At 38.0% G+C, this 27,648-nt stretch overlaps 1 protein-coding gene across 3 annotated transcripts in view; it reads left to right on the top strand.

Moving 5' to 3' along the window:
* Positions 1 to 27,648, top strand: part of grid2 (glutamate receptor, ionotropic, delta 2) — a 254,308-nt gene that overhangs the window by 7,779 nt on the left and 218,881 nt on the right. For all 3 annotated transcript variants that reach the window (XM_008336887.3, XM_025053042.1, XM_017043061.2), the window contains exon 2: positions 3,531 to 3,736. In XM_008336887.3, the coding sequence (XP_008335109.1) occupies positions 3,531 to 3,736 (206 nt within the window). The remainder of the gene's footprint in view (positions 1 to 3,530; positions 3,737 to 27,648) is intronic.

Below are 27,648 nucleotides of genomic sequence, written 5' to 3'. Positions count from 1 at the left end.
GCATTTATAGTTCACACAGGTCATTAGGTTTCACTGTTTCGCTTTAATTAATGAACATCTACCAGCAGTGAGTCTATCATTAAAGTAATTTTCATTAAAAGTTGATTAAAAGTTTTGGTCGAATCACTGTCCGCAATTACAATGGTCACACAAAAATGTTGGGAGTATTAAAGTCATGTTATATTGATTGTAATTAAGAATATTCTCCTAAGGATACTTAATCATAGAAGTATCAAAGAGTATTTTCTGTGTTAACTGTACATTTTTCATTGTGATGGAGTCAGAAGGTTCATGAGGTCAAGTAACTGCAATAGCCACAAAATCTGCTCCAAACACCCAGGTAGAAAAAGGCCTGATGTCAGCAAATTAAACCTGACTGACCTCAAAGTCAGTCACTAAGGCAATCAACAAGGGAAAAATAAAAGGAACAGACAAAAAGAGCAAACAGGTAGAGATTCAAACGAAATGTAATGAGAAGAGAGCTCTTCCATGGCTGAGTTCTACTACTGGGCGCAACCCTGCAGGATTGTGGGATTTTTTTAACATACACTAAATTATTACATGATACATTTTGTTCTGTTGACAAAATCCTTTTGGACCCTTATATCTTACCATGACTATAGCAGAAAATTATTAATTGGTTATTTGTGTAACTCAAATCATTATAAAAACCCTCTGATGTCAGTGAAGGTATATAGAAAGTATATAGACACTAATATACGTACCTCCTTATGTCTATGTTTCCTCCGATACTTGAATGATTGGGGAGTTAATGTGCTTTCACCGTCACTGTGATGAAAAAAACAGAACTATTACACCATAAATCATACTCTTTAAATCCCACCTGATAAATATGAACTCCATTCCCTCCACACACACTGTATATCCCTGTATACATTATTCTAATACTGAATGTGTTTGCCTGCCTGCATGTATCATTGTGAATCATTAGCAGTCACATCACTGGCGTTGATGATTCTGTTGCTCGTAATATTATATTTAGAAATGATCACTGCCGTAACTTTGAATTAATATTGCAGTTATTATTAGTGCGAATTCGATTTTAATGGCTTATTGCCTTTGTACTCCTAAAGCCATTAAAGCTGTGTTGTCTGACCATTAAAGAGCCGATTGTCTCTGTTTGCTCCTTTAACGTTCACATCATTACACTGAAGCACAGGTTCATCGTGGTGAACAACAGCCTCACGGCTGGCAGTCGAACCATGATTGTTGCTCCATGAACCATGATGGAAATTAGCACAAAGTGACACTTCAGTACGCTGGGCTAACACAGCAAGACACTTACATTTTTATGCATGTGTCTCCAGATGAACACACAGGTTTTGTTTCGGATCTGAAACACCCTTGTTAACTGACGTGCTCATCTGTTATCATTCAGAGATCTCCATTTCCTATTCAAGGCCCCTATGGTTAGAAAATAGAGGCGTAAGAGCCTCACGGCCATAACAATCCTGACTGTCTTGTTGTGTTCAAAAGTCTGACAGCAGCATGCCGTAGTCATCTCATTGTGAGGAAATTGTTTTCATGTGTCACCTCTCTGAAATATACTCCATTGCCATTGCTTCACCTTGCTAACTCTCAGTCTGTTTAATATTGTTAACACCAGTGTCAAGTCTATGTAGCCAGTTTGCATTTAACCTTCTTTGTAAATTAATTCCTCAATAAATGAATGCTGTGGTGTGATGTGTCTTTTCCTAATATGCTGATAAACCTAAAATTTGACAGGGACGCAGTCACACCCTCACCACAGCCCTCTAGGCCTCATCACCTCTAATCAATCAACTTGATTGCTTTATTGTGACAGTTATTATGCACACACACAGAAACACAAAAATTAACTTATTAAAATGTAATGTAAATGTAAATGTAACATTGGTTTGGTGTCCAACTTTTTATTATTGTTAAACAATGTTGTTTTACCAATGACTCCCTAACGCATGTTGGTTGAATTGTATTCAAGGAACGTTGGTATGCTATGCACTCCATTATGGTTTAAAGAGAATCAAAGTCAAACCCAAAAAGGACAAAGGAGAAGTAACACTCAGCGAGTGTCCACAATGATCGGATTAACAAGTAGCAAGATGGGGTATGAAGTCCATCAAAGGCACAGTCTGTGGAAGTGGACATGAGTGTGGGTTTGATGCTTGAATTTAGCAAGAAACATCTTTTTCAGCTGACTTTGCCTTGCTACTAGAATAATCAATCACTTTCAGCTTGTGACTTTATCCGGGGGTGCCACAGCTGTAGGCTGCATGCTGATAGAGCAGAGTTATAACACCAGATGCCCTTTCTGTAGCAACCCAACCTGGGACTGGGATTTAGTCAGTTCAAGGCCCATAACCTTCTGCATTTGATTCTGATTTGGAGAGTCCAGGATTGACATTGATAGACGGAAGACTATCGATATTAATGGAGACTATATGAACACAAAACCGTCAATATGAGTGTATATGTGTATAGTGTCTATATTTTAGGTTGCATAGCAAAATTGAAAAGGTTAGTTTTATCAATGTAACATGCTAAAGCCAGCATCTGTGATGACTGCGGGACGCATCACTTGACAGGGCATAGAGAATCTGCTCATCTCTTAAGCTACAATTTAATCAGAGGCTTATAATAGAATGTGGGGCAGCTCCCATGGAGACTGTGTTTTTTTACAGAGAGTCCATGGGTTATGTGGTGGAATGATTCTTTTTTTCTTTGCTTGTCTCTTCATCGGGGGGTCACCACAGAGATGCTCTGTATTGTGATTTGTTGTTACCCCTTCCAGACACAACTTAACTTGGTGTAGAAGACAATGCGGAATTGAGCACAGAGCCTTTTGTACTGCATATTGATCAACCTATTAAAGGTATTTTGAAAGTCCAGATTTGACAGTGCAATTAGACTGCAGACAATCCACCACAATCTCTAAAATGAAGAAATAACCATGGATGAGTATCATGATTCTACTCTGTGTTTCAACTGCTGTTGAGGAAGGAAATTCCTTCATCATTTTACAAGGGTCCATCACAGCAAATATCAGTGGAATTAACCACAGAACCTTCGGCATGGCAGGCAGAAATCCTACCGCTCTTATAAGCCAAGGTTCAATTGAGTCACTATTTGCTAATGGAAACAACAGTATATTAAAATTATTCTCACATTTATTGACTCACAGGCACATTTATCAGTGTCTATGCATCAGAGAAAGTTTAAAATGTCACTGTACCTGCGATCAACAATCAAGGCCCAAGTTTTCTCAAATAGAGAGGAGGGATAAAATATGAGGTAATACTATGGTAACAGCAAATTTATTCTACCAAATTATTTTCCTAAGAGAGACAACAAAGCCAATTAAATCACTAAAATGCTCTCATAAGTAGTAGTTTTAATGATTGTGTTTTATGAATGGGGGGGGGGGGGATTTAGGCTGTCTCACTGCATGTCTTCTAAAATGTTGTATAATAATTTCAGAAGAATGTATGCTTCTACCACTGGAGGCCAATTTATTGTCTGCTTATCTTCAGATATCCGTGGTATTGAGGATTTCCTGGACTGGACTTCTCAGCAGGGAATGGACCTATCCCTGCAGAAGGTGGAATCCAACATCAACATGATGATCACAAGTCTGTTCAGAACCATGAGAGTGGAAGAGCTGCATCGATATAGAGACACGCTACGCAGAGCAGTGCTGTTCATGAGCCCAGCAACTGCCAAGGCTTTCATCACTGAGGTAACATTTTCTGTTGATAATGTAAATGAAAAACAGGAAAGTCAGTAGTACAAGCCTTCTGTGATGTTTTCCCACTTAGATGTTGGCCTTATTTGTAGATCCAGAATCAGAATCAGAATTTTTTTGATCATAATTCAAAGATTTCGACTTAGTTTATTGGTGCATTTGTAATAAAATAAATGTAAAAATAAAATATAAAAAAATATAAAGCCTAACATAAAACAATATATAAAACATTTTTGAATTGACTAAGTTGGGTAAGGTTGGCAGTATTGTGGTCTGAATTATAACTTGTTTTATGTGTGGGTTGGAGCAGGCAGGTGTGCCCTTGTTAACTTGAGAGTTAACAAGGGCAATCGTGAAGAAATTAGAATGAAAACTTAGTTTGTTATTTTAGCTGCTTCTCTTATCCAGGTCATTGTTGTACCATAGTGTATCTCAGACAGTCTATATAGTATGAGCGTTGTTAGAATCATTTAACAGGGACAGTCTTTTAGTGAACTGTTCTTCTGTGGATGTGTGTAAAGCCCTGTAAAGGAGTGTGGTAACTTGCTGACAGTTGGTTCCAGGAGCTACCTTCTAAAATTTACATGGTCCCTACAGGATGTAGGAATGTGGGTGCATTCATTCATTACTCTTCTAATCCATTTGTCCTTCTTTTGTTACATTTGTATGTTCTCCTCAAAACACACAGGTGTCCCTAATGGCACTGAGGACTGAAGTTTTTTAGGACTTCTGTACTTTTTCATGGTAAAGCTGACATCACTGTCCACTTTCATCCTAATGCAGTCTAGACTTTCTAGGCCATAGTTTCTCAAACTTAATGACCTATGTTAAGCAATAACCAATGAGCAGTCTAGACAGAGTGATGCTACATTACTGCATTATTTAGTAAGAAAAACAACAACAACAACAAAAACTTGCAATTGAGCACTTAACATTAACAAATATGTGTATTTTTCTGGCCTTCCAGGTGTGTGATCATGAACTTTCATTTGACTTCTCACTCTGTTCCGTTCACACGGAGACCTGAGCACTGGCGTTTTTAAACCTCTCCACTTTGTAACCCATTTATGGTGAGGACGCTCCACAAGGTCAAATTGGTGCTATAGCTCCAAAGCCTGTGAATCCCTTCATCCCTTGGTGTTGCTTCAATATAATACTCCTAACTCTGAAGGATGATCAGAGATGATCCAGGAACGGATCACCTTTTCCTCCTCTGCTTGTATCAGACTAGCAATCAGCATCAACACTATTATTGTGTTTGGCTGCATAGTGTATAATCTACAGATTAAATTCCACACAATGTCTATTTTTCTTTTTTTAGTTTCTATTTTCATTTAGACCTTATTGATATATTCAATGTATTCATGGAGTTGGGACATTGTATGGCTTAATGTGTTTACACAAGTTCAGATCAGATTTAGACTAAGGCACATACTCCTGTGTGTACCCTTTACACACAAGTATCTGATACTGTATGTGTGCCAGGACTAAAGCTGTTTTTAAAAAAGGAAGAGTTTTAAGGCAGGTTTCAGCATTTCTTGATATTAAGCATGAGTCTGGAATAGATTGGTGTGAAGCATGTGGTCCATGCTTTCATCAATCAGTTACTTGGAACTGTGAAAGACCTTTAGAAGGTCTAATTACTTTTATCACCAATTAACTGTTACTGCAGATAAACTGATTCCATTTGTATATAAAAAGGTGACACATAGAGAAACACCATTCACCACATGCAAACTTTATATTTATAATTTTACATCAACCAATGCGCTTCTATCTACAATTAGGACTAGTAAGTTTTAACATAGAAGTTCTGTTCACTTAAAAAATGAGATGCAGGTCATGGTTGACAACAATAGGCTGCAGCATTAGTTATGAATTCATAATTTGAAGTGGTAAAACGGGTTTAATCCCACATGTCATGTCCTCATCTTGGTTTAATTAAATGTGACCTCGGAAAGAGGAATCACAATGTAATTTGGCTGAAGGCATCACAGGGAGGGATGATAGATGGGTTCCTATTATGTATCTGGGATTTGGTTAGTTGCAGTAATATTGTGGGGTGTTTTTTTTTGACCACTAGAGTGCAGAAAGAGAGTAGCACCACAATTTGCAAGCAGTAATTTCTTCTTTCTTTTCGACAAGAATTGCTTGTTCATTGATAACCTTGGCTTATTCTATTACTAGACCATTTATTGTTTTACTTTTAACAGCACAGCTCTAACTGGTAATGCTATTATTATTATTATTATTATTATTATTATTATTATTATTATTATTATTATTATTATTATTATTATTATTATTATTATTATTATTATTATTATTATTATTATTATTATTATTATTATTATTATTATTATATTGCCAGGCAATGATGCTAATATTTTTCCTTTAAATATTCTAGTTCTGTATTTGTTCATTTGCAATCAGTAAAACACCAGAAATCCTGACAATTGCATTTATTTCTTTTTTCTAACTCTCCTAGTAAACCCCTGTGTGTATTTGCCTGTTCATGTACACTGACAAAAAAAATCTAAACTCTTCCAAATTGAAAACTATTAGCAAGTATGATATATATATAGGGATTTTAGGGACTGGCTATTTAATGGATTATAAAATATGGTTGAAGAAAATAAAAAAGAATCACTGTAATGAAACGTTAAATTATTTTTCGACAACTGGCACGGTCAGATATTACAGAGGGTTGCTTTTGTACAGTGGTACCTACTGTACACTAGGGCTGTAATTTGCACACTGTTTTTGTCTTCCTCTCCAATTACACAGCTGTTACTCGACTGCTGTGGTAAGCGCCATTCTACATAACCAGATTTATGTAAATTTTCAAATTACCCAGTCAGTGGCTGGATTCCACCAAATATTTTTTTAGCTGCTGTAACTCTGCTGACCGGGTCCTAATTAATAATTCGTCAAAATGTATGTTATTTGGTCTTTATTGGACACACTACAGGGTCCTACTTATACAACCTAACAACCAATATGGCAGTGTTTCACAACCTTTTTTTTGCTTGTGACCCCATTTATACATATACAATTAGTGACATTTGTTTTCTAGCGCCACCTAGGTATTTTTTATAATGCATTTTATTTGAACTACATTTTTATCGTTAATAAATAATACAGTTGTTTAAACTTGTGTTGTTTTAATCAAAATTTTAAAATGATTAATGAATGAATGAACAAACGATTATTCTTGCCTTGCATTTTGTCAAACATTCTTACAAACATTGGGAAAAAGTGAATTGTTATTCAGTGGCGCTTTGGCCCAGAGGCAATGTCTCTGTCATTGGTGTGGAACTCCAGGGTTCACCTCCTTGGCAAGTTTGAATCCCGGTTAGGGCGGTTGGTACCTTCCAGTGGACTCACCACCCACAGGAAGGTTTAGGTACAGTGCAATGTGATTTGGGTGGTGACTGCTGCCCCCGCAATCCGGTAACGGATAAGCGGCTGAAAATGGATTGATGGATGGAATTGTTATTCAGTTGTATGTGAACAAGCAGGACACCTGGTCACACCATCTGCAACTTCAACTGTAACAAAATGTATGCTTTTTGATGCTAAAAAATTAAATAAAAAAACCCACAAATATATTGTATCAACAGTATAATGTGTTCAGAATGAACATAGTCATGTCCACAGTCAAAAATATTTTGGCAGAATTAGTATTCTGTCTAAAATGTCCTTTCACACACTGCATAATCTATGCACAGAACTGGGAAACATTAATTTTGCTGTTCGATTTTACAGTGTTTAAAAATTTAAAACGCTGTCATTTTGAGACCATTTTCCTTTTAACTGACATTTCTAACGTGACAGAACATTAAACTGGCTCCAGATGAATACAGAGATGACAAGTGTCGTAAATGAAACATGAAGGAAAATATTCTGTGTGAGACAGGTTAAATAATCTACCCCTGGCATGTGGCTGCAGGAAAAGTTTTGCCACAGAGTAATTTGTTTCCTATTCATGATACGTGAAAGTAAGTAACATTGGATTGGATAGAAGAGGTTCATTTCTGAAATTTAATTCTGGAATATTGGAGATATGCATGTGAAAATGAAAGTTCTTTAAATCATCTGCAAGGAATTGACACCATCATCAAAGCCAAGATTAAGTTTTAAAGACATTCATTTGACTTCATTTGACTCGGTGGATATCAAACTCCAAATTGAACAACCATCAGATTCCTCCAGTGATCGAAAACGGTACTAACAGTTAACTTCCACTGTGTATAACCTGATTAGCAGTTATCTGATTGTAATGCTTTGATAATTCCAGAGGACAGAGGAGATTTGCCAAATTGGTAGCCATAGGGCATTTTAAATAACCCCTCATTACAATCAAATGTTTGGGACAATTTCTTCAAATAGAGGGTTTGGAATCAGTGCAAATTTTTAAAAAGGCTGTAGTGTCAAGGTAAAAACATGGTATAAACTCCACCAGAGCACAGGGTCGGATATGAATGTGAGTTGGGAGGCAAAGTCCTTTAAGAGCCACGTGCTTGTCCAGGCTGCACTCACCAGATGATGAAGGTAATATAATCTCACTACTAGTATTTTATTACACAGCAAACGCTGGACAAAAACCAACACTACTGTATGTTATAAAGCTTTATTCAGGGATGATGATACTTGAACATATCTAGATTTAATCACATCAATAATGGTGTTAGAAAAAAATTAATGGGACAAGCAGTTGTTGGCAAAAAGGTCATGTGACCTTAGTTGTGTGGAAACAATTTTGTTAACACATTAGCAATGCTAATACACTATTGCTTTAATATTAATAATATTTAACATATTATTGCAATATTCCCATCCTTAAAACACATATGCAACTGTATAGGTAAGCATATTACAACAACGTGTGCATCTGCGTGCGAGCACACTCATTTTATTAGTTAGAAAACATTAATAATTGGAGCATTAATAAAAAAAGGGGGCTTGTCGCTCCTTTTATCGCGCATCCAGGACGTGTGTGCATTTCATTGTTTTTATTTCGGTGTCAGCGCTGCTCTCCTCAGCCAACAGGAGTCTTCAAACGGTTACGGCTTGAATAAAGTCTGCTACTGTGGAGGTCACTGAACTGTGTACGAGTATGTACAGTACTTCATCTGTCGGGAGTTTACCTTGCTTTTGGAACAACTCCAGAAGTGACTTCTGGCGGCTCTTTCTGTCCCATGGCGCATCCACGTCCTCTTTGATGAGGCACTTTTTATGTTTAATTAAGTTAGTGGTATTGTATGAAGAGACAGTTACACCTCTCCGAATTTCAGCTCTGCAAATATCACATGTTGCTCTATGGTTTTCAGTCATTTATAATGTAAAATATTTCCACATAGCGGACGTATAGCAGCCTGCTATCTGGCTACAAAATGTGGAGTGGATTCCCTGAATTGTGGCCTCATGATCTTGTTGAGCCACGTTCTGTTCAGGAAAGTGATTCCACAGTTTACAGTCATCCAACTGTCTGATTCCTGCTAGCGGGTCTGTTAACTCTAATTGTTATTCTAACAGACAGGGATCAGACAAGACTGGAAAGCAGACATGGTTCATGGATTGGAATTTGTTGCAGGTTGGATTGGAACAGTCTGATCTGCTAATTATGTTGGGATTGGCTGCTGATACCGATACTGGATCAGATCAGCCCCATCCCTACTTACATGTATTAATATCATTATTCATTATTCAGACATTATTGTTGCTGCTATTAGCAGTGGTACTAACATTAGCTGCATGTTAGCCAAACAAACTTCTGAATTAATTTTATACTGGTGGACACTTCTATGCAGAGGGAATAGGAGTGAACAGCTGTGTGTTGGTGTATCAGTGTATGAATAAAGTGAATGAACAGGATGATAGTGTGTAACAAGGAAGAAGGAGTAGCCTCTGTCTCTAGGCAGAAAATGCAGATTATTTTTTCCTAATTACCCAACCACTGTAATCTGATGTCATTTCCTACCTAAACAGACCTTAGTCTGAAGGACCATGCATGAAGGGTGTGAAGTCATGATTTAAATATGCGACATTCTCTTGATGTAATCTGTAGCCGGTGCATGAGTCTGTGATATGTTTCTAGCACTTTGTGGAGTCTATGCCATTTGGAAGTTCAGTGTAGTTTATTTATTCACTCGTGTCTAAATATGTGTCCAACAATATCTAAGGCAAATGTGCTTGTTAGGATATTGTTACAATAAACAGTGTACAAATGTACAGTGACTAACATAAGATGTTGTGGGAAAATTGTTTGGTTTTCTTTTTGTTTACATGTACTGTGTTATGAAAGACATCAGAGAGCTATTTAAAAAAAAATGAAAGTACCGACTCCACGACACATTTTAATGGTTTGTTTGGGGCTTGATTTCCAGAAAGTATGGCATTTACTTAGTACCAGTTTTTTTTTATTATTACCTTTTACAGTGCTAGTACATATGAGTGTCTGAGTGTAAAAAATATTTTTTGATAAAAAACTGTCCAACGATAGTTTTGTGATTAACAAAACTAAACAAAAAAATAATTAGACAAACCTTAGTTATTAGTCATCATTAGGTGGCCAAGTACGATGTATAAGTTATTCAATGGTTTCTCATTACTAACAGTGGCTATAGTTAAGAAAGAGACAATGAACATAGCTTATACTGTATATTAGTTTCTGTAACTGTTCAAGAGCAGACACAGCACACCACGTACATACAGGTGTATATCTGACTGTAAGCTATACATGAAACCCCATACACCCACATTTCCATACATGTACATATGTGTATTGATTTTTTATCTGTGTATGTGGGAATAGTGAATAATACATGCAATGATTCCCAGTTGGACATATACTATATGCACACTTTGTATAAATACCAGTAACCCATGCTTGCCATATCCTCTGGTGTCATGTACTTCCTTCTTTACAATTTGTGTTTTCTAGAGCCCCAGGAGCATGAGGGTTTGTTACAGTATCTCAGCTGTTCCCATGATTGCACTCTTTTGGACAAAATACTGTATCTGACCATATCTGACTAGCCATAATCCTCTGTTGCTCAGTCTTCCATTCTTGTAATTTTTAGCTTCTCATGTGCCTTTTTGGTTAAGTTGTTGTCCAATTGGCATTCTACTTTTTGTTCCTTTTTTTTTTTTCAAAATGGCACTGATGCTGATGGCAGCAACTTTCCGGTCGCTCTGCAGCACTAACTTCTCTTACAACTTTTACTACTTTCTTTAGTTTTTCTTTACTCCTTTCACAGAGCATCATCATTAAATTTTTCCTATGAATACCTGCAATCCTAAATCAGCAAACGGAGCCAGTTCTCTCATTTAATCAAAGGAAGAGCTGCTTGCTCTGATGACAACTAAGCAACTAAGAATACGGCAAAAGATACCGGCAGAGCTCAAGAGGAGGTACCGAGGATGCAGAGCCGGGGCTAAAATAAAAGCGAAGATAGCGTATAACCAGAGGGTGTTTCAAACCATTGATTCCCTCCTTTAACATGGGTAATGTAAACTATACGTAAGCTATACAATAGCGGCTATACTGGGAGTGCAGCCTGTTCATCTTCACGGAGACTTGGCTTACTGGCAGCGTAACCGAGGTTAATGTGGACCTGCGAGGATTTATGGGAGTGACAGCTGACAGGGACACCAAGGCATGCAGGAAGAGTAAGGCAAGGGACTCATCATGTACGTTAACAACCGTTAGTGTAACTCCGGACACGTCTAAGACCAGCACAGAGGAGGGGGGAGTGAAGAAGGAAAACAGTTTTAACAACTTCCACCCACACCCTCATTGCAGCCTCCTCCCTCTCAGTGGCCTACCACCCAAGCTCCACCACATCACACCTCCCTCCTTCCACTCTGCCGGTAACAACACCACCTTCAAACTGCCCACCTGCAACTCCTCTATTCCCTGGATTTCCAGGGAATGTGTTACCAGTCTGTAGTTGCCAGTGTAATTTTGTACGCTGTGGTGTGCTGGGGGAGCAGCACATCAAAGAAGGACTTACACAGATTGGAGAAGCTGATCAGGAAGTCTAGCTCTGTGTTGGGCATCAAACTGGCGACAGTGGCAGAGAAGAGAACACTTGGCAAACTGCTTGATATCTTGGACAATGCCACTAATCCACTGCACACTGTCATCAGCAATCAGAGGAGTCTGTTCAGTGACAGGCTCCTCCTTCCGAAGAGCAATACCAATAGACTTAAAAACTCCTTTGTCCACCGGGCAATTAAACTGTTTACTGGGTGGGAGGAGGGCGAACAAATGACAGGTGAATAGGGAGTGAAGTGAAGTGGAGTAAGCGCAATAACCCAACAATAATTCAGTGCAATAATCACAATCTTCATTTGCTATAGAGATTGTATAATTTTGTAAAATTTTGTAAAATTGTGTAAAATATAAATACTATTATATTTCAATAAACCAATTGTAAAATTACCAATGTATAAACCAGTGTTTTATATTCTATTATAAGTATATGTTTATGTATATGTGTATATATATGCTCACGCAATGCTGATGTATGTTTATGTCTGTACATGTGTAGGCATATACTGTATATATGTGTGCATATGTATATATATGTAGTACATATGTGGATGTGGGCGTATGTACATGTGTATGTATATATACATATTTATGACTTATATACTGTGTATATATACTGTATATTAATAATATCTATCCTACATAATATTATATATGTATAGTAGATCCTAGTATATATATATGTATAAAACAATGTTTAACAATGGCATATTTGAAACCATACACGGTAACAAAAATTACCTACTAATCTACTAATACTACTAACACTTCTACTAACCTACTCATTTTTGTATTTTATTGTATTTTACCTATTTGTGTGTTTTTACTGCTGTTTTGGTGCTGTACTGCTGGTGGAGCCTAAATTTCCCAAAGGAACTCTTGAGGGATTTATAAATATCTATCTATCTATCTATCTATCTATCTATCTATCTATCTATCTATCTATCTATCTATCTATCTATCTATCTATCTATCTATCTACGTACCTACGTACCTATCTACCTACCTACCTACCTACCTGTCTACCTGTCTGTCTGTCTATCTGTCTATCTATCTATCTGTCTATCGGTCTATCTGTCTGTTTGACTGTTTGTCCGACTGTGCGTCCATCCGTCTATCCCCTTAATGAAGACCAGGGGTGTCTAACTCATATTCACCGGGGGCCACATCAGCAGTAGAGTTCAGCTTGCAAATGGAAGACTATATTGCAGTGGTTGTCAATTATTTTCTATCATGCCCCCCTTGGGGACAGAAATGTTTTCATGCCTCCTCGCCCACCCCCCGGCTCACAACCCCGCAAATTGAAATACTATTGAGAACCTGATAACATGTATATTTTGAATCTGTACAAACCACTATATGAGTTGCTGCCACCTACTGACTGGAGGCTTGTTATTATTCAAGCATTACAGCAGTGGTACACTTATGTCCAGTGTGCCATATTCCATTAGAAGCCCCTCACGCCCCCTCTAGCAGCCCATCGCACCCACCCACGGGGGCCCGTCCCACTATTTGAGAAGTACTGGTATAGTGTAACTGGTTCATAACATATTATTAAATGTTACTGCAATTAGTTATTATTTATTAAAGTTACAAATATTGTTCATTGCTGTGCAATAAAAAAAAGTTTCATTTTTTCAGATTAAGAAACTCTGCTGCATGGACTTTATTTAATGCTATTTAAGCTCCTGCGAGCCATAACAATTGACTTGACAGGCCGCATTTCACCGGTCTTGATCACCCAGGTCTTGAGTTTGACACGTGATCTAGATCTTTCACAGGAATCCTAGCTTTGCTTGTCTGAAGGCATCTTGGATCTTTTACCTAGATTCTGTAGTTGTGTCGAACCAGGTGAACCTCCAAAGTGCTTTTATACTGGCTCCTAGGGATCTTGGAATTAGGGCCAGTTTCTGTGTAGACATCAGTGTGGACAATGCTGTCTTTTAGTCCACTCTTTTCCCGTCATTGGAAGGTCTTTCTAATGTCACAGAATTCCTCTATTGACAGGGGTTATATGCCACGTAGCAATATATTAGTATTAGCCTCTCTGATGTCAGTTCCTCCCTGCTAGGTTTTAGTAGCCTGAGGCTATCACTTAGTAGGTCATTACAGGGGTCAATCGTCCTGATGTTGTCCTGGGTTTGGGTTACTTAATGACTGACAACCAACTAGTCTTCAGCCTCCTTCCTTTCTCTTATTATTCAGCCTCAGGGTACTGGATCTGGGATAAAATCGTCCATGCATGTTAAAAAGTTTTCTAGACGTTACACAAAGTACAGGAAAGCTAGCCATTAGACATTAAACTGTTACTGACAGTAACTGCAAACCTTTTCCTGTTTCACATAAAAGTGAATCTGGTCTATGACTCTATTTTCTTAAATTAAATCTTTCATAGTGGGTTAATAATTCCAACAACCAAAGCATTGATGATTACTTTACTATTGTGTAATAAACTGCAATCCCTCTTCACTGGAACATAGTCCCTTGTGTTGCCTTCACAAGTGACGCTGAAACAAAATCAGGCTTGTACCTTTTTGTTGAGACATAATGAGAAACCCCAGACACTTGCCTAATCCTACAATGACACACACATCCCTACAACAATGGTAGTGTGTGGTGATGCAACTGTAAGAAACTGTGTTCAGTGTGTCGCTCCGGGGTTTGGATGCACACATCAATGTGTCTTTTTTATTGTAATGTAGAGGTCACTCGAAAATACACTCCCTAAAACACGTCATTCTACCAGAAAAAGCCAATTCATGGCTTGGCTTCTGTTCTACCCTTGAACTCTATTAGTACAGGAAAATGGCAAACTGGCATTATGGTTTTATCTCCACACATAGGGTCTGTTTGTGTGTGTGTCTGTGTGTGACATTTACTGACATGATGGCTTTATCTTTAGAGATGTAAGCACATTGATTATATAGGGTTATGGCCAGAGGACTAATATGTTTGGTCATCGGTGTGTGTTAGTGCGAGTGTGTGCAATATAAAACGTTAGCACAATTCACTGCCAGCAGTACAGCTACTAATGCACTGAAGATTCCATTAAGCACTGCAGAGATGATCCAACTGTGTGTGTGTGTGTGTATTAGTTCTGAAAAATACTATTTTTCATAGGATGTTTTCCGGTCCACGCTAAAAGAGAAGGTTCAAGATTTTATTAAGAGTTGGGATTATAATAAGGGGATGGATTATTGTGTGCGTGTGAGTGGGACTGTATGTAACATTTGCCTTAACACCTACCCCAAATCATTGTGCAAAATGAGGACACCATGGGGCCTTGCTCAAGTGAGCAAGAGGTATTTAGACCAAAACAAATGAGTAATATTTATAATGGAAGAATTGAATGGTTTCCCATTTTCCATGCTTCCCTTAACTTTAGCTGCACAGGCTATATGAGACGTGGTCTGGGCTGTTACACCCACCTGGTAATTATGGTAGTGTCCTAATGGGATTTATGCTGTTTCAGATGTATTAGATGTGAAATTGGAATTGTCTTGGATGAATGAGAAAGGGGAATTGGAAGAAGAAGAATACACGAGGAGAGGAGAACAGAAAGATGAAACACAATGAGTTCAGAATTGAATAAGAGTAGTTCTCACCAGAGGAAAATGCAGACGTAAGGTATGTGCAGTGAAGAAGGACAAATGGAAGATCACTGTGGGAGAGAGACTTGGGGAAAAGAAAGATAAACAGATAAAAACATGGGATGTTTCAATTGAAGCCAAGTTTGTGGGAATACTTGCAAACAAATGACAATAAAACAAAATATTTTTGCCCTACACAAAAGCCTCTTTTGCTGAATGTTTGGATGGTTACAAACTACATGCCTACTTTGAAGATAAGCCTCTGACATCAACCATCTGCTGAAATGCATCTTAGTTGGTTTGTTTCTTGATCACAGTGTTTCTAATGAGTGTTTACAAAAGCAGAAACATTTAGTTCCGGAAATTCTACTGAAGGATGTGTAATCTCGCAATAGTTGTACCAAAGATAGCTTAAATCAGTTGTGTTCAAATTATTGGAAGTGTTTAATTTTTTTTAAATATTAAAATAAAATATACATTTAAACATTTATATAGGTGCAATGGGTCGAGTTCTGCTTGGGATTGCATGGTGTTATTAACCAGTCTCAAATTAATAACACGATCAGTCTCATTAAAGTTATCTTTAATTATTATATTATCCTACTAATATAGCAATAATGTATTACTTGAAGTATTACACATATACTACAATCAATAGTATTCAATAACAATTACATATCTGAAGGATTTTCTGGAGTTCTTGGCAAATTGGGTGGCTTATCAAGTTATATGGATCATTAAAATAATTAAATTAAAGCAGAAATTTCCATTAGGTTACTTTTAATATAAGTAATTTAGCCTGCTTAAAATGAAAAAGACAAAAATCCCAATTGTGGTCTGTGTGAGGGTCTTGCTCTGGAGGAAATGAGACATATGCACCTGACATAACACTTTGTAAACATTAAAAACACATTCACATTTTGCACAATGACATGCTGTAGCTTTTGATACAGTGTAAATTCCTGTTAAACTTTGTCTGCAAAATATAATTACACATTTTTTATTAGCATTCATGCTACCCATAAATTATCTAGTAGTAACAGCATTTAATTAGAAATATCCATGAATTAAAAATCTTAAGAAATGTCACTGAACAAATCTATTTTAATCTAATTTTCACGTCTGTTGATGGCAAACTTGTTTGCTGCTTTGGCTTTGCTGCATTTTCAAAGCAGACCTTTCCTACTCAAAAAATAAAACAATCTCACCCAGTTTAACCACTTGTACTTCTGTTTGCATATACTCCGACGGCCATTCCATCTCAAAAGAACCGCAATTCAGTTTTACTTTGTGCTGTTTGAGCAGTGTGCGATTGCGCAAGCACGCAGCTTAGAGGGAACATTGCTTGTCCCCAACATAGAATGAGATTTTTTATTGATTGATGATTGTGTTTTCTAGATTATCGTCAATCTAAAACATGACATTTTAAGGCAGTGGTTCTCTTTTTTGGTCATTCCCCACTTTGAACAAGTGGTAATTTTTAGCCCCACCTAATCCTGTCGCCCCAACAAAAATCTTGACAAATTACATTTCAAATTTATTGAACTAAAACCAACCATTATATTTCATAATGAATCAAAAACAATAACACCAAATAACACAAAGTTCAAAATAAAAGTGCAGTTGTGTCATCACATCACAAAATTTCTTCCCATTTGTCTCTATTCAAACTAAAGATGTGTGAAAATGATTCTTTGGCCTGTGTTTTGGTTTTGTATTAGGATGAGTGAATGGGGTGCACGGTTTTGATGTGATCTCCAATGCTCTTGTCGAGGGGATAAACGTTCCAGAGGAGAGTTGTATTTATTTTCAGATGGTAGTGTGGATGAGTCTCTGGTTTCTTCACATTCCAAAAACATAAGCATTGGAATTAGTTTATTTACACCTTCTAAATACATCTAAATATAGGTTAATTGAGCTTTAAAAAAATAGTGATGTGTCGCCACATGGCAGGCAGCTTCATAAGCTTAGTCAGTAGGAGAGGAAACAGAAATGTGCGTCCATCCTCAGGTCCTCGCTCTTTTGTCACGTAACAGCCAGGCAGCTCACGCTGTTTGTTCCATTCTCATTCATCGTTCACAGCTGAGGCTGTGTGGCGAGCAGTAAGTTCATTCTCGGATCTTTATTTATCAAGTGACAGCTCCCTAGTCACTGTTGCGCTGAGTATTATGGTTTGTCAGCTGAAGCAAACCATGTGTCCTTCAATATTTAGTGTTTGAGAACCGCTGCCTATTTTACAACACCCACAATAGGGCTACAGCGTCACCTCCTGTAAAAAATGAACGAAATGACTCATTATTATTATTATTACTGTTGATATAATTATTACTATTATTATTATAGTAGTATTGTTATTCTTACTTTTGTATTGTTCTTTTTTGGATCCCGTAATGAAGTGGTTATCATATGGGCCTTAATAATATTAATAATACATTTTATTTCATAGTTATAATAATGTCAAGCTAGCTAGGTTTGTGGTTGCTCATCACACAGGCATCTTATTATGAACACTTTGTGTGTCCTACTCTGAACAGGAAGCGGACTATAAAAACCGTACACACAAACAAACCCAGATCTTAACCCTTAAGACCTATTAAGGACCTATTTAATTTGTTCCATCTATCAATCTGTTTATATCTAACTGCCAGGTTGCGTACCGTCATCATTGCTCCAACTGGCCACGGAGCAATCTGTACTGAATTTGTGTGCACACGTGTACATTAGTCTATAAATTCCCTCAGAGACAGTGGTAGCGCTTGCAACTGTGTTTTGATCAATAAATGAAAGTCCAACGTGCATGCAATATCTGTGCTGGTGTATACATACACACACAGATGATGATCACTAACACACACACACAGACTGTGAAAGGGAAAGTTAAAGATTATATTGTGTTTTGTGTTGTGTTATTATGTGTTTTGTCTTTGCCCTTCTGTTCTTTGCCTTCACTTCACATACTATCAAAGACCTGCTGTCCCACCATTATATTATACACACATACAGGAAAGAGAAAAGAGAGCGAAGTGAAGAGAGAGAAACAAAAAAAACTTGCTGAAGGAACAAAGAAAAATTAAATGATTGTGCCATTTTTCTTTCCTTTTCATCAGAAAATGAATGATATATCAATATTGCCAATGATGTATGGGCTGGGTTGGTGAAAAGGCCAAAACTTTGTCAAGATGAGGTCGACTGTCTTATCTTGACTGTAATCATTCTGGGTTGATGCGTGCTCATGTGTGTAAGTTTGCTTTTGAAAGACAGGAAGTCAATGATCTTGTCACTGGAGTTGCACTGGGTGTTGCAGCATGTATTCTTGAGAGATGACAAAAAAACGGCTTTTATAGACTTTGCAGATCGTTGGAGTGAGACCACGGCTTATTCTGACTAATTAAACAGAAAATAATAAAAGCCATTTGGAGTTAATAGGTTTAGCTCCATTGCATCAAGGACAAAGCGTTCATTCACTGCCCTCTGTTTACTGAAAAACATTATTTTGATGTTCAATTCCATTCAAATTTATTTATAGAGTACATTTCATACACAAGGCAAACTCAATGTGCTTTACAATGGTTTTTAACCATTAAAATGGCAAGAGAGCAGGATAAAAATAAAAAAAAAAGGAAAAAAGAAAGAAGCAGTGGTGAGTGCCCCCTGCCCTTATGGACCCTCGCATCGGCTAAGAAACAACTCCCAAGAAGAAAAAACCTTAATAGGGTTAAAAAAAAGGAAGAAACGTCAGGGTGACAGACAAAGGAGGGGATCCTCACCCAGGACGGGCAGTAGCAAATCAATCTTTTTTTTTTTTCACTTCTAGTTTTCAGTACAGATGAGGCAGGAGGCAGGAGTATGGAGGGGGTCCTGGATCCAGAAACAGCATCCATGGGGTCTAAGAGGGGAGGAAACACAGAGACTCCAAGGACCAAGACAAAATAAATAATAAATAAATAAACAAATAAACAAATGAATAAATACATAATGATACATATGATGTTGACAGTTTTATGGTGATAGGCAGGTTGTTCCATAGGCGTGGGGCATAGACGCAGAAAGCTGCCTCCCCTTGCCTAGTATTACAGCGGGGGATGACAAGACTAATGCTGCTGGCTGATTTGAGAGGTCTTGATGGGGTGTAGTTTGTCAGCATGTTAACTATATATTGGGGAGCAAGTCCATGTAAAGCTTTATAGACCAAGAGAAGGACTTTAAAGTCAATTCTTGTTTTAACTGGTAACCAGTGCAGTGACCTAAGAGCTGACGTTGTATTTCTTTCTAATACAACTTGTATCTGGATTGAATTTTCCCCATTGAAAAAAAAACAAAAAACCCAATAATTCGTTCCAGCCCCTAGAAATGTAGTATTAATTTTCCACCTTATCTAAAAATCAAAAACATAGCTATAAACAAATATACATATAATATAAAGTAATAATAATTTAGAAAACATTTTATATTATTGTTAGTAAAGTGAGTGTAAGTGAGCGTGACAGTGTTGGGGCAAATAAGCATAAGTGAGGGAGGACAAGCAGATAGTTGGAGTCAGAGTAGAAGATACAGAGAACAGGGAGAGATGGAAATCAGTGATTCGCTGTGGCAACCCCTGAAAAAGGGACAAAGCCGAAAGAAAAATATTTGTTTTGTTTTTATTTCATTAAACACTAAAAGTTTGTGACCCTTAAAACTGATGTAAATGTCTCAGGACCCTACAAGTGATGCCAGCATATTTGGCAAAACCCAGGCTTATCGGGTTTTCATTATAGGAGGAGAAACCAAATTATGCTATATCAGGGTGATAATATTGGTGGTGATATTTTCACCGATGGCGTGAAGTGTGGCACATACTATAGACCAGGGGCCACCAAACTTGTAATAATAATTAGTTCTGGGACATACAATAGTAGATACTCTTCTTACCATTGTCATTGAACCCATTTGAAACAAGTACCTCACATTTATTTGCCGATATTAGTCAATATTATAAGGAACATGAATTCATTAATGTATTAACAGCTTCGACACCATTGGTCTTTGACTAAAAAGAACACCATAATGGCAAATCAGCTTTCTTGCCATCGCTGTCGGTCACTGTTTTTGGTTCTTAAAAGTTGTCACTACTTTAATGTACATTCCCCAGATGGTTTCAGAGTTCCTTAGTTTTCCCTGCAACACTGTCTACAGCAATCATAGCTCAGACAGCTGCAGGCTAATCAGGAAACGTCCGCAGGAAGAGAAGAATCAATGTTTACAGAAGTTTGTAGGTTAATTATCTGGAGCTTTGTGCAACTCCTGGTAATTTTGAGCCACTTGTGTTAGTTGTCAATATACAGTAGTAAATTATTACCTAAAAAAAAAAAAAAAAAAAAAAACCAAAAAACACAAAAAAACATAACTATTATTTTTCTCTTTCTTCTTAAGCATTCACTCCTTCGGTTTAAGCTGCTGTTTTCCAATGTATAATTATATGGGTTGTATGTGTGTGATGTTTTGTCTAGACACACAACACAGCAAAGTCAGTTTTCTGCCAACAGAGTCCACACATTAATTTTCCATAACGAGTAGCATGGGGCCCAGTTAGTGCAGATTATTGTTGTGCTTTTTCTCATTCCTCTGCAGCAAATGAAACAAAAATGCAAATGAATTAGAACATATTTATACTATATCTATATTTTATATTTCATATGGATTAGAAGAAAAACATTTCAGATTTTTTTTCAAAGTTATCCATTGATGATGTCCATTAATGCATCTTCAGTATTAATTGTGTTATTGTTTTGCATATTTTTTCATATTACATTAGGGAAGTTGTTTTAGCTTGATTACTCATGATTAATCATGATTGGGATCTGCAATGAATCTGATTGAAAATGTTAAAAGTATGAGCACTCTATTACTTTTTGTTCCATTTTCCATTTCAGGTTTGTGTGGTAATGCTATTTCTTGCCATGTGCACGTTTGTTAGCATTTATTGTTTGAACTTATTGGAATGCTAAGCAATTATATGATATTAAGGGGAAAATAAGATTAAACAAGGCTTAAATATGAATCTGAAAAATTGTTAACCTACATGTGTGAATTATGTACCTTTTTTTGTGCAAATAGCTGGTGTAAATTCTTTGCATGGCTACCTAGCTAATACATTGAAAAATGTCATAATGCATAGCTTGTTTTGGCATTGTTACTTTTTGGGCCCACATCCAAACACTGCACATCACAGAACACAATCAAACATGCACAAGGCACACTAAGGGGCTCGTTGGAGCGGGCATGGTGACATTGTAAATGTGTAAATGGTAGTGTGTAAATGGTAGTGATGACACACAATAGTTATGATGTATCAGGGAGAGGACGTCTCAGTTAGCATGCCCTAAATGCTCAGTTCATAAACAGGGAGGATGAGACATCGGGGAAACATGTGGGAGTGATGGACTGAATGAAAATGAAGTGAGATAATGAAAATATTTACTCCCATATTTGATTTTTACAGTTTTTTTTGTGTGATGAAAAATGGATATAACATGGGATTATGGGGATTAGGTGAAGTGAAGCAGGGGGATGTAGGAGGAAGAAGCCCAGACTGCTCACTAACTGATGAAAGGCACTACTGAAGTGGAGGCCTGTACAAAACAGAGACCTGTCATTAGCAAAGGAATACTAGAAGGCAATTAAAAACCTTAAAAAAAAATCATTGTTACTGTTTGATTGGCTCTTTCTGGGGCGATTCTAACCAATAGGTACGCTGGACATGAGTATACCACTGCTTTAATGCTTGAATGATAACAAGCCTCCAGTTACTATGTGGCAGGAACTCATACAGTGGTTTGTACAGATAAAAATACACTTGTTATCAGGTTTTCAATAGTATTTCAATTTGCAGCGGTGTGGAGTGGAGGAGGGAGTGAAAATATTTCTGTCCCCAATAGGGGGCAGAACCACTTCTTTAAATCGTGTGTGTTCAAATGGCAACCCGAGATCCACATGCTAACCGGACACAATTTTAAAGAGTTCAAAGCTGTTAAGTAGAGGAAAACTGGACTCTGTTGGTGTTTTGAAGACAATTTACCCTTCAGCTCACTTAGATAAAATGACCAGGATCACTAAGAACCTACGTAGACAAACTAATGTTTCTGTAGTCACTGGAGAATGGCAGGAAGGAACAAAGATAATTATGGCTGTTGAGTATAGACTGATTTCTGCTAGCATGCCCCATTGAATCGCCCTGATCAAGAGTCAGATCCTCGTGTAAATTGTCATTACATGCTTTTCAGCCAACCGCTACTTAATACAGTTCACCAACAGCATAAAACATCAAAAGAAAGCCAAAGCCTGATAGCACTGCACTGTATAACATACATGTTCTCAGGCTATGTAGATGATAAAACTGTAGTCTAACAGTAAATTTAGCTTCTCCCATTAAAAATGCCCCTTTTATACCTCTGCCATTTTCCACCAGCATGGTGGCAAAGCTTAAGAAATAAAAGTGTAATAATTTTAATTTCACAATTTGACATCCAATAAAATGATCAGTATGTGACGAGATATTTTGGTCTTAAACCTCCCTATCCCCTCCCCCCCTCCACCTGCATCCGAGTCAAATAGAATTCCACCGCATGCACAAGTGCACACAACACAAATTGATTACAGTAATCACTCAGAAAAGTCCAGAGAAAAAAAACGAGCAAAATGGCAGGGTCATTTTTAGCACTTGATGTATAAGTGCAGAGCACTGCAAATGGATGCACTTTTCTCCAGGCGGTGAGGCAATGGGGATAGAAATGTTTTCATACCACCCACCCCACACACCCAGAACCACATCCCCTCAAATTGAAATGCTATTGAGAACCTGATAACATGTATAATTAATCTGTACAAACTTCAGCCCGGCACCTCACCGCTCCTTCAAGGAGGCCCGCCCCACTATTTGAGAAGTACTGGTCTAATGAGACATCAGAGGTAAATGATAATAAAAGATATTTGTAGAGATTCCCATAAATTGACACTTTCGCACCAACAAACACACATTAATGTTTTGTTATTTCAGCGGCAGTGGTGGCTTAGTGGTTAAGAAACCGGACCTGGGCCCGGAAGGTTTCAGGTTCAAGTTACCACTGAGGTGCTCTGAGCATGGCACCGTCCCCATATACTGCTGCCCACTGTTCACTTTGGTGATGGGTTAAATGTGGAGGTCAAATTTTGTTGTGTGCAATGGTGTGTGTCACAATGTTACAATGACAAGGAGTTCGCTTTCCTTTTAGCCAAACCGGTCATTTTAGTACAGCAATCTCTCTCAATGATGTATAATATTTTCATCATAGGTGGTATATGACCAAATTAAGTCATTCTGGTCTCTTCATCAGCCAAAACATTTGTTTATTTTGTTGTAGCTTTTTTATTTTTATTTTACACCAGTTGACCTCCCTGACCTAACCTAACCTTGGTTTGGAGTACTAAGTTGGTCACATTATACCTTCTGTATGGTAGGAGGGAATCCTACCATAGGTACAGTGACACAAGTTACAGAGTTACAAGTAATGGATATAGGAGCATATAAAATTATTCTGAAAAAATAATTTAAGTGTTTTTAAACACTGTCAAGATTAATCTGGTCTGTTGCAGGGGGTCATTGCAAAAAGGCTAAAGAACAGCCTGTGGCTCAGGAGCCTTTGTCTAGTCCCTCAACGATGCAGGAAAAGAAATCTGTTTGTGCTAATCTAAAGGCAATGCAGAAACTGAAAAAAAAATTAAGAAGACGTTAAATTTCTGTTTCCTAAGTTTACATTTGCAAAGCCCTTTATACTGTTACTGTTCTGCTCATTTTACTGAAATCTCTCTATGTGCGAATCCTTTTTGTTCCTTAATGGAGCAAATAGGAGAGGATTTTTAGACTTAACTCGTATTTACTACAGATTCAGCAAAATAGGCAGTTCCAGATCTCTGGGTCATCTCTACGCATCCCTGACAAACAGCATGGGATGTCAGTTCCCGAAGTCTGATCAACTATCTTTCCCTGATCCAGGTTTTTAAGCGTAACAAAGTTGTGCATGCAATTGTTGTCCTCTTCTGATTGGATAGCATCGTTGGAGACATTTGTCTCTAATGAGATAGTCTTGTCCTTCTTCTTGGAATAATACCTCTCTCATGAGGTGGTTTTGTCCTTCTTCGTCTCAGTCCTACCAGTAATTTGAATAATGTTTCCACCACAGGAGAGAGATTTCTCATGTTGAAACTGAAAAGATCCAGGGATTATGTGGATTGCTTTAAAAGATAAAAAGATGGCTATGATAAAAGACCTTCAACCTGTAGACTATTCTTACCTTCCTTTTATCTAGGCTAGTTACACTGACTAGAGGGAACTTGTAACCTTCACTTCTTACTCATACAGGTACAATTCGTGAACAAGTATACAATACATACAAATCTAATATCTAATTTAATCTTACAATCTTCTAGCTTTCTGTATTTTCTTTACAGAGTTAAGCCTTTAATTAACACCCAAGCGTGTTTGTTCTTCTTTTGCCACAGTGTGAGGTGTGCCAGATTGTTCAACCCCTTTGGTCTACGTCACTTGTGTAGATAAAGCTGCGACAAGAGCCATTAGCTGATCATAGTATGGCTTATAAATCAGGACTATGATTGCTCTGATTACTAGGCTGGAAACTGCTGTCCATGCATAAGCTGAAAACGACATCGGCAAAGCATCTACCCAACTAAGTTTTGTTTATGCACTATACTGATCTTACTTTTAAGTGTTCGATTCATTATTTCTACATTTCCTTGTGACTGAGGTTGATAGACTGTGCCAAATGCATGTTTTAGCCCCAACTGCTTTTCTACCTCCTGTAGTTCTTTGTTTTTAAAGTGTGTGCTGTTATCAGATCTGATTATCTTTGGAGAACCATGGACAGGACATGCTGTATGGGAGAGTAATGTGGCAGAAGGCTTTTTTGTGCCCATGCCACAAAAAGAGTTGCTTGAGGTATGCTTAAGCACATTTGGACAAGCCAGCTTCATTTTGGAAGGTGCTATGTATTGATGAAATTAAAATTGAGTTATTTGGACATAACACGGGGCGGTATGCATGGCGGAAGAAGAACACAAGACAAACAGTTAAACACAGTTAAATATGGTGGTGGTTAAATGCTGTGGGGATGTGTGGCCAGTGCAGGTACTGGCAATCTTGTTAAAGTCAAGGGTCGCATGGATTCCAGTCAGTATCAGCAAATTGTTGCGAACAATGTTCAAGAATCAGTGACAAAGTTGAAGTTGCGCCGGGGCTGGAAACTTCAACAAGACAACAACTCTAAACACTGCTCAGATTCTAGCAAAGCATTCATGCAGAGGAACAAGTACAACGTTCTGAAATGTCCATCTCAGTCCCTAGACCTGAATATCATTGAAAACCTGTGGTCTGTTTTAAAGCAGGGTGCCCATGCTCAGAAACCATCAAACCTGACTGAACTGGAGATGCTTTGTAAAGAAGAATGGTCAAAAATACCTTCAACCAGAATCCAGACCCTCATTGGAAGCTATAGGAAGCATTTAGAGGCTGTTATTTCTGCAAAAGGAGGATCTACTAAATATTGATGTAATTTTTCTGTTGGGGTGCCCAAATTTATGCACCTGCCTACTTTTGTTTAAGTAATTATTGCACACTTTTTGTAAATCCTATGAACTTCATTTCACTTCTTAAATATCACTGTGTTTGTTTGCTATATGATATATTTAATTAAAATTGTTGTTCCGAACAACAAATTTGCACATAAAGGAAAATCTTGAAAATGATCAGGGGTGCCCAAACTTTTTCATACCACTGTATATGTTGTCAATGCACCTTCCTCTGACTGAGGTTCTGCCTGCAAGAGTCTCCAGTAAATAGCCACACCTCAGCTGTTGGTGCATTGTGCTCAGCTACTAACATTTGTGTATTACAGCACAATTCCATTACGTGAGCAGTAAATACTGTAAATGTTCCATCTGGAAAGGTTACCACAATACCATGTGGGCTACACAATAATGATGTTCCAGTCTTTATCAAAATGTCTATGAGTACACAAGTAAAAGCAGTTCTCTTTGCATCACTCTTATTGCCCTGCCAGTCTTATATGATCAGGTGTTCTCAGGCTTCCTCAGTAACCCCCCTGGTATCGTGCCTCTGTCTGGAGGTACTGCCCATGTGGGGACGCTGCTTCTGCGTTTGGTGCCAGACAAGCCAGTCGCCAGGAGGATCTGGACGGGACTCAAGACGTTAATATGGGCAATGTTGGGCACAATGTCCTTGTTGGCTGCTGTTGGAAGAATTTAATTTATTATCATTGCTTCATGCTGTACTGTCGTTTTAAGGAACTGTTTGCTTCTCATATTATAATCTAGTGTGCTCAAGACTGATGGAGAAAATACCAAACACAGCCACACCCACATTCACACCCGCCTTCTTAGTCCATACCCATTCATATACTCACACACGATCACATGATATGTAATCTGATACTTTTGTAAACTAAATAAAAGAGCAGAGGAAGGGTGCAGCAACTCAGAGTTGATGAGAAAGCTGCCAGCAGAGCAAGCTGCACTCTCCCCTTGCAAGTAAAAGATCCAGACGTCTTTTGTGTTGTTACTTTGTCGTCACACATGTTAGAATAAACCTAACAGCTGCATACATAGCATCTCCCTGGGCCTCTTCCTTTCCCCCTTAGTCCACCCCTGAACCCTCCCTTACTTTGTCTAGGACCTCCCTAATAGGGTTGTGGTTGCTGCTGCCAATTATAATTTTTAGGGCATGTAACGCCGGGGCCAAACCTTGAGATGAGGTGAGCAAAGCAGGCTGAGGTTGGGGAGGTGGCTGTTGCACCATCTGTCTTTTTATCTTCATTTTCCCTGTGCCCATGTGACGTGCTTCATCTAACTGAAGCCAGTGTCACATGCTGGAATATCAAGATTGGCTTCCATGGTAGTTGGTACTGGCCTTGGCATTTCTGCCATTACATTTCTACATATTTTCTACATTTCAAGAGAAACCCTGGAACTGTATCCCCCACTTTTATTAAGAAGGTCAAGCAGTGCATGGCTCCCTGGAATAATCTATCTCATTGTTTGTCCTATGGCAGTGGCACTGGGAGAAAATGGATCTGAGTCTGCCAGGTGAATCACATACCAGCTGCATAGTTTCATATGAAGCATATAATGTAGCCTCCTGTAAGTTGGAAGAATCTTGACATCCATAACCCCCCCGCCCTTAGTGGGACTGGGCATTTTGTTTTATATAT

This window comes from Cynoglossus semilaevis, chromosome Z (assembly GCF_000523025.1).
Source record: "Cynoglossus semilaevis isolate Cse_v1.0 chromosome Z, Cse_v1.0, whole genome shotgun sequence".
Classification (NCBI taxonomy): domain Eukaryota; kingdom Metazoa; phylum Chordata; class Actinopteri; order Pleuronectiformes; family Cynoglossidae; genus Cynoglossus; species Cynoglossus semilaevis.
Note: the sequence above shows the minus strand (reverse complement) of the source record. Positions and strands in the feature narration are given on the sequence as shown.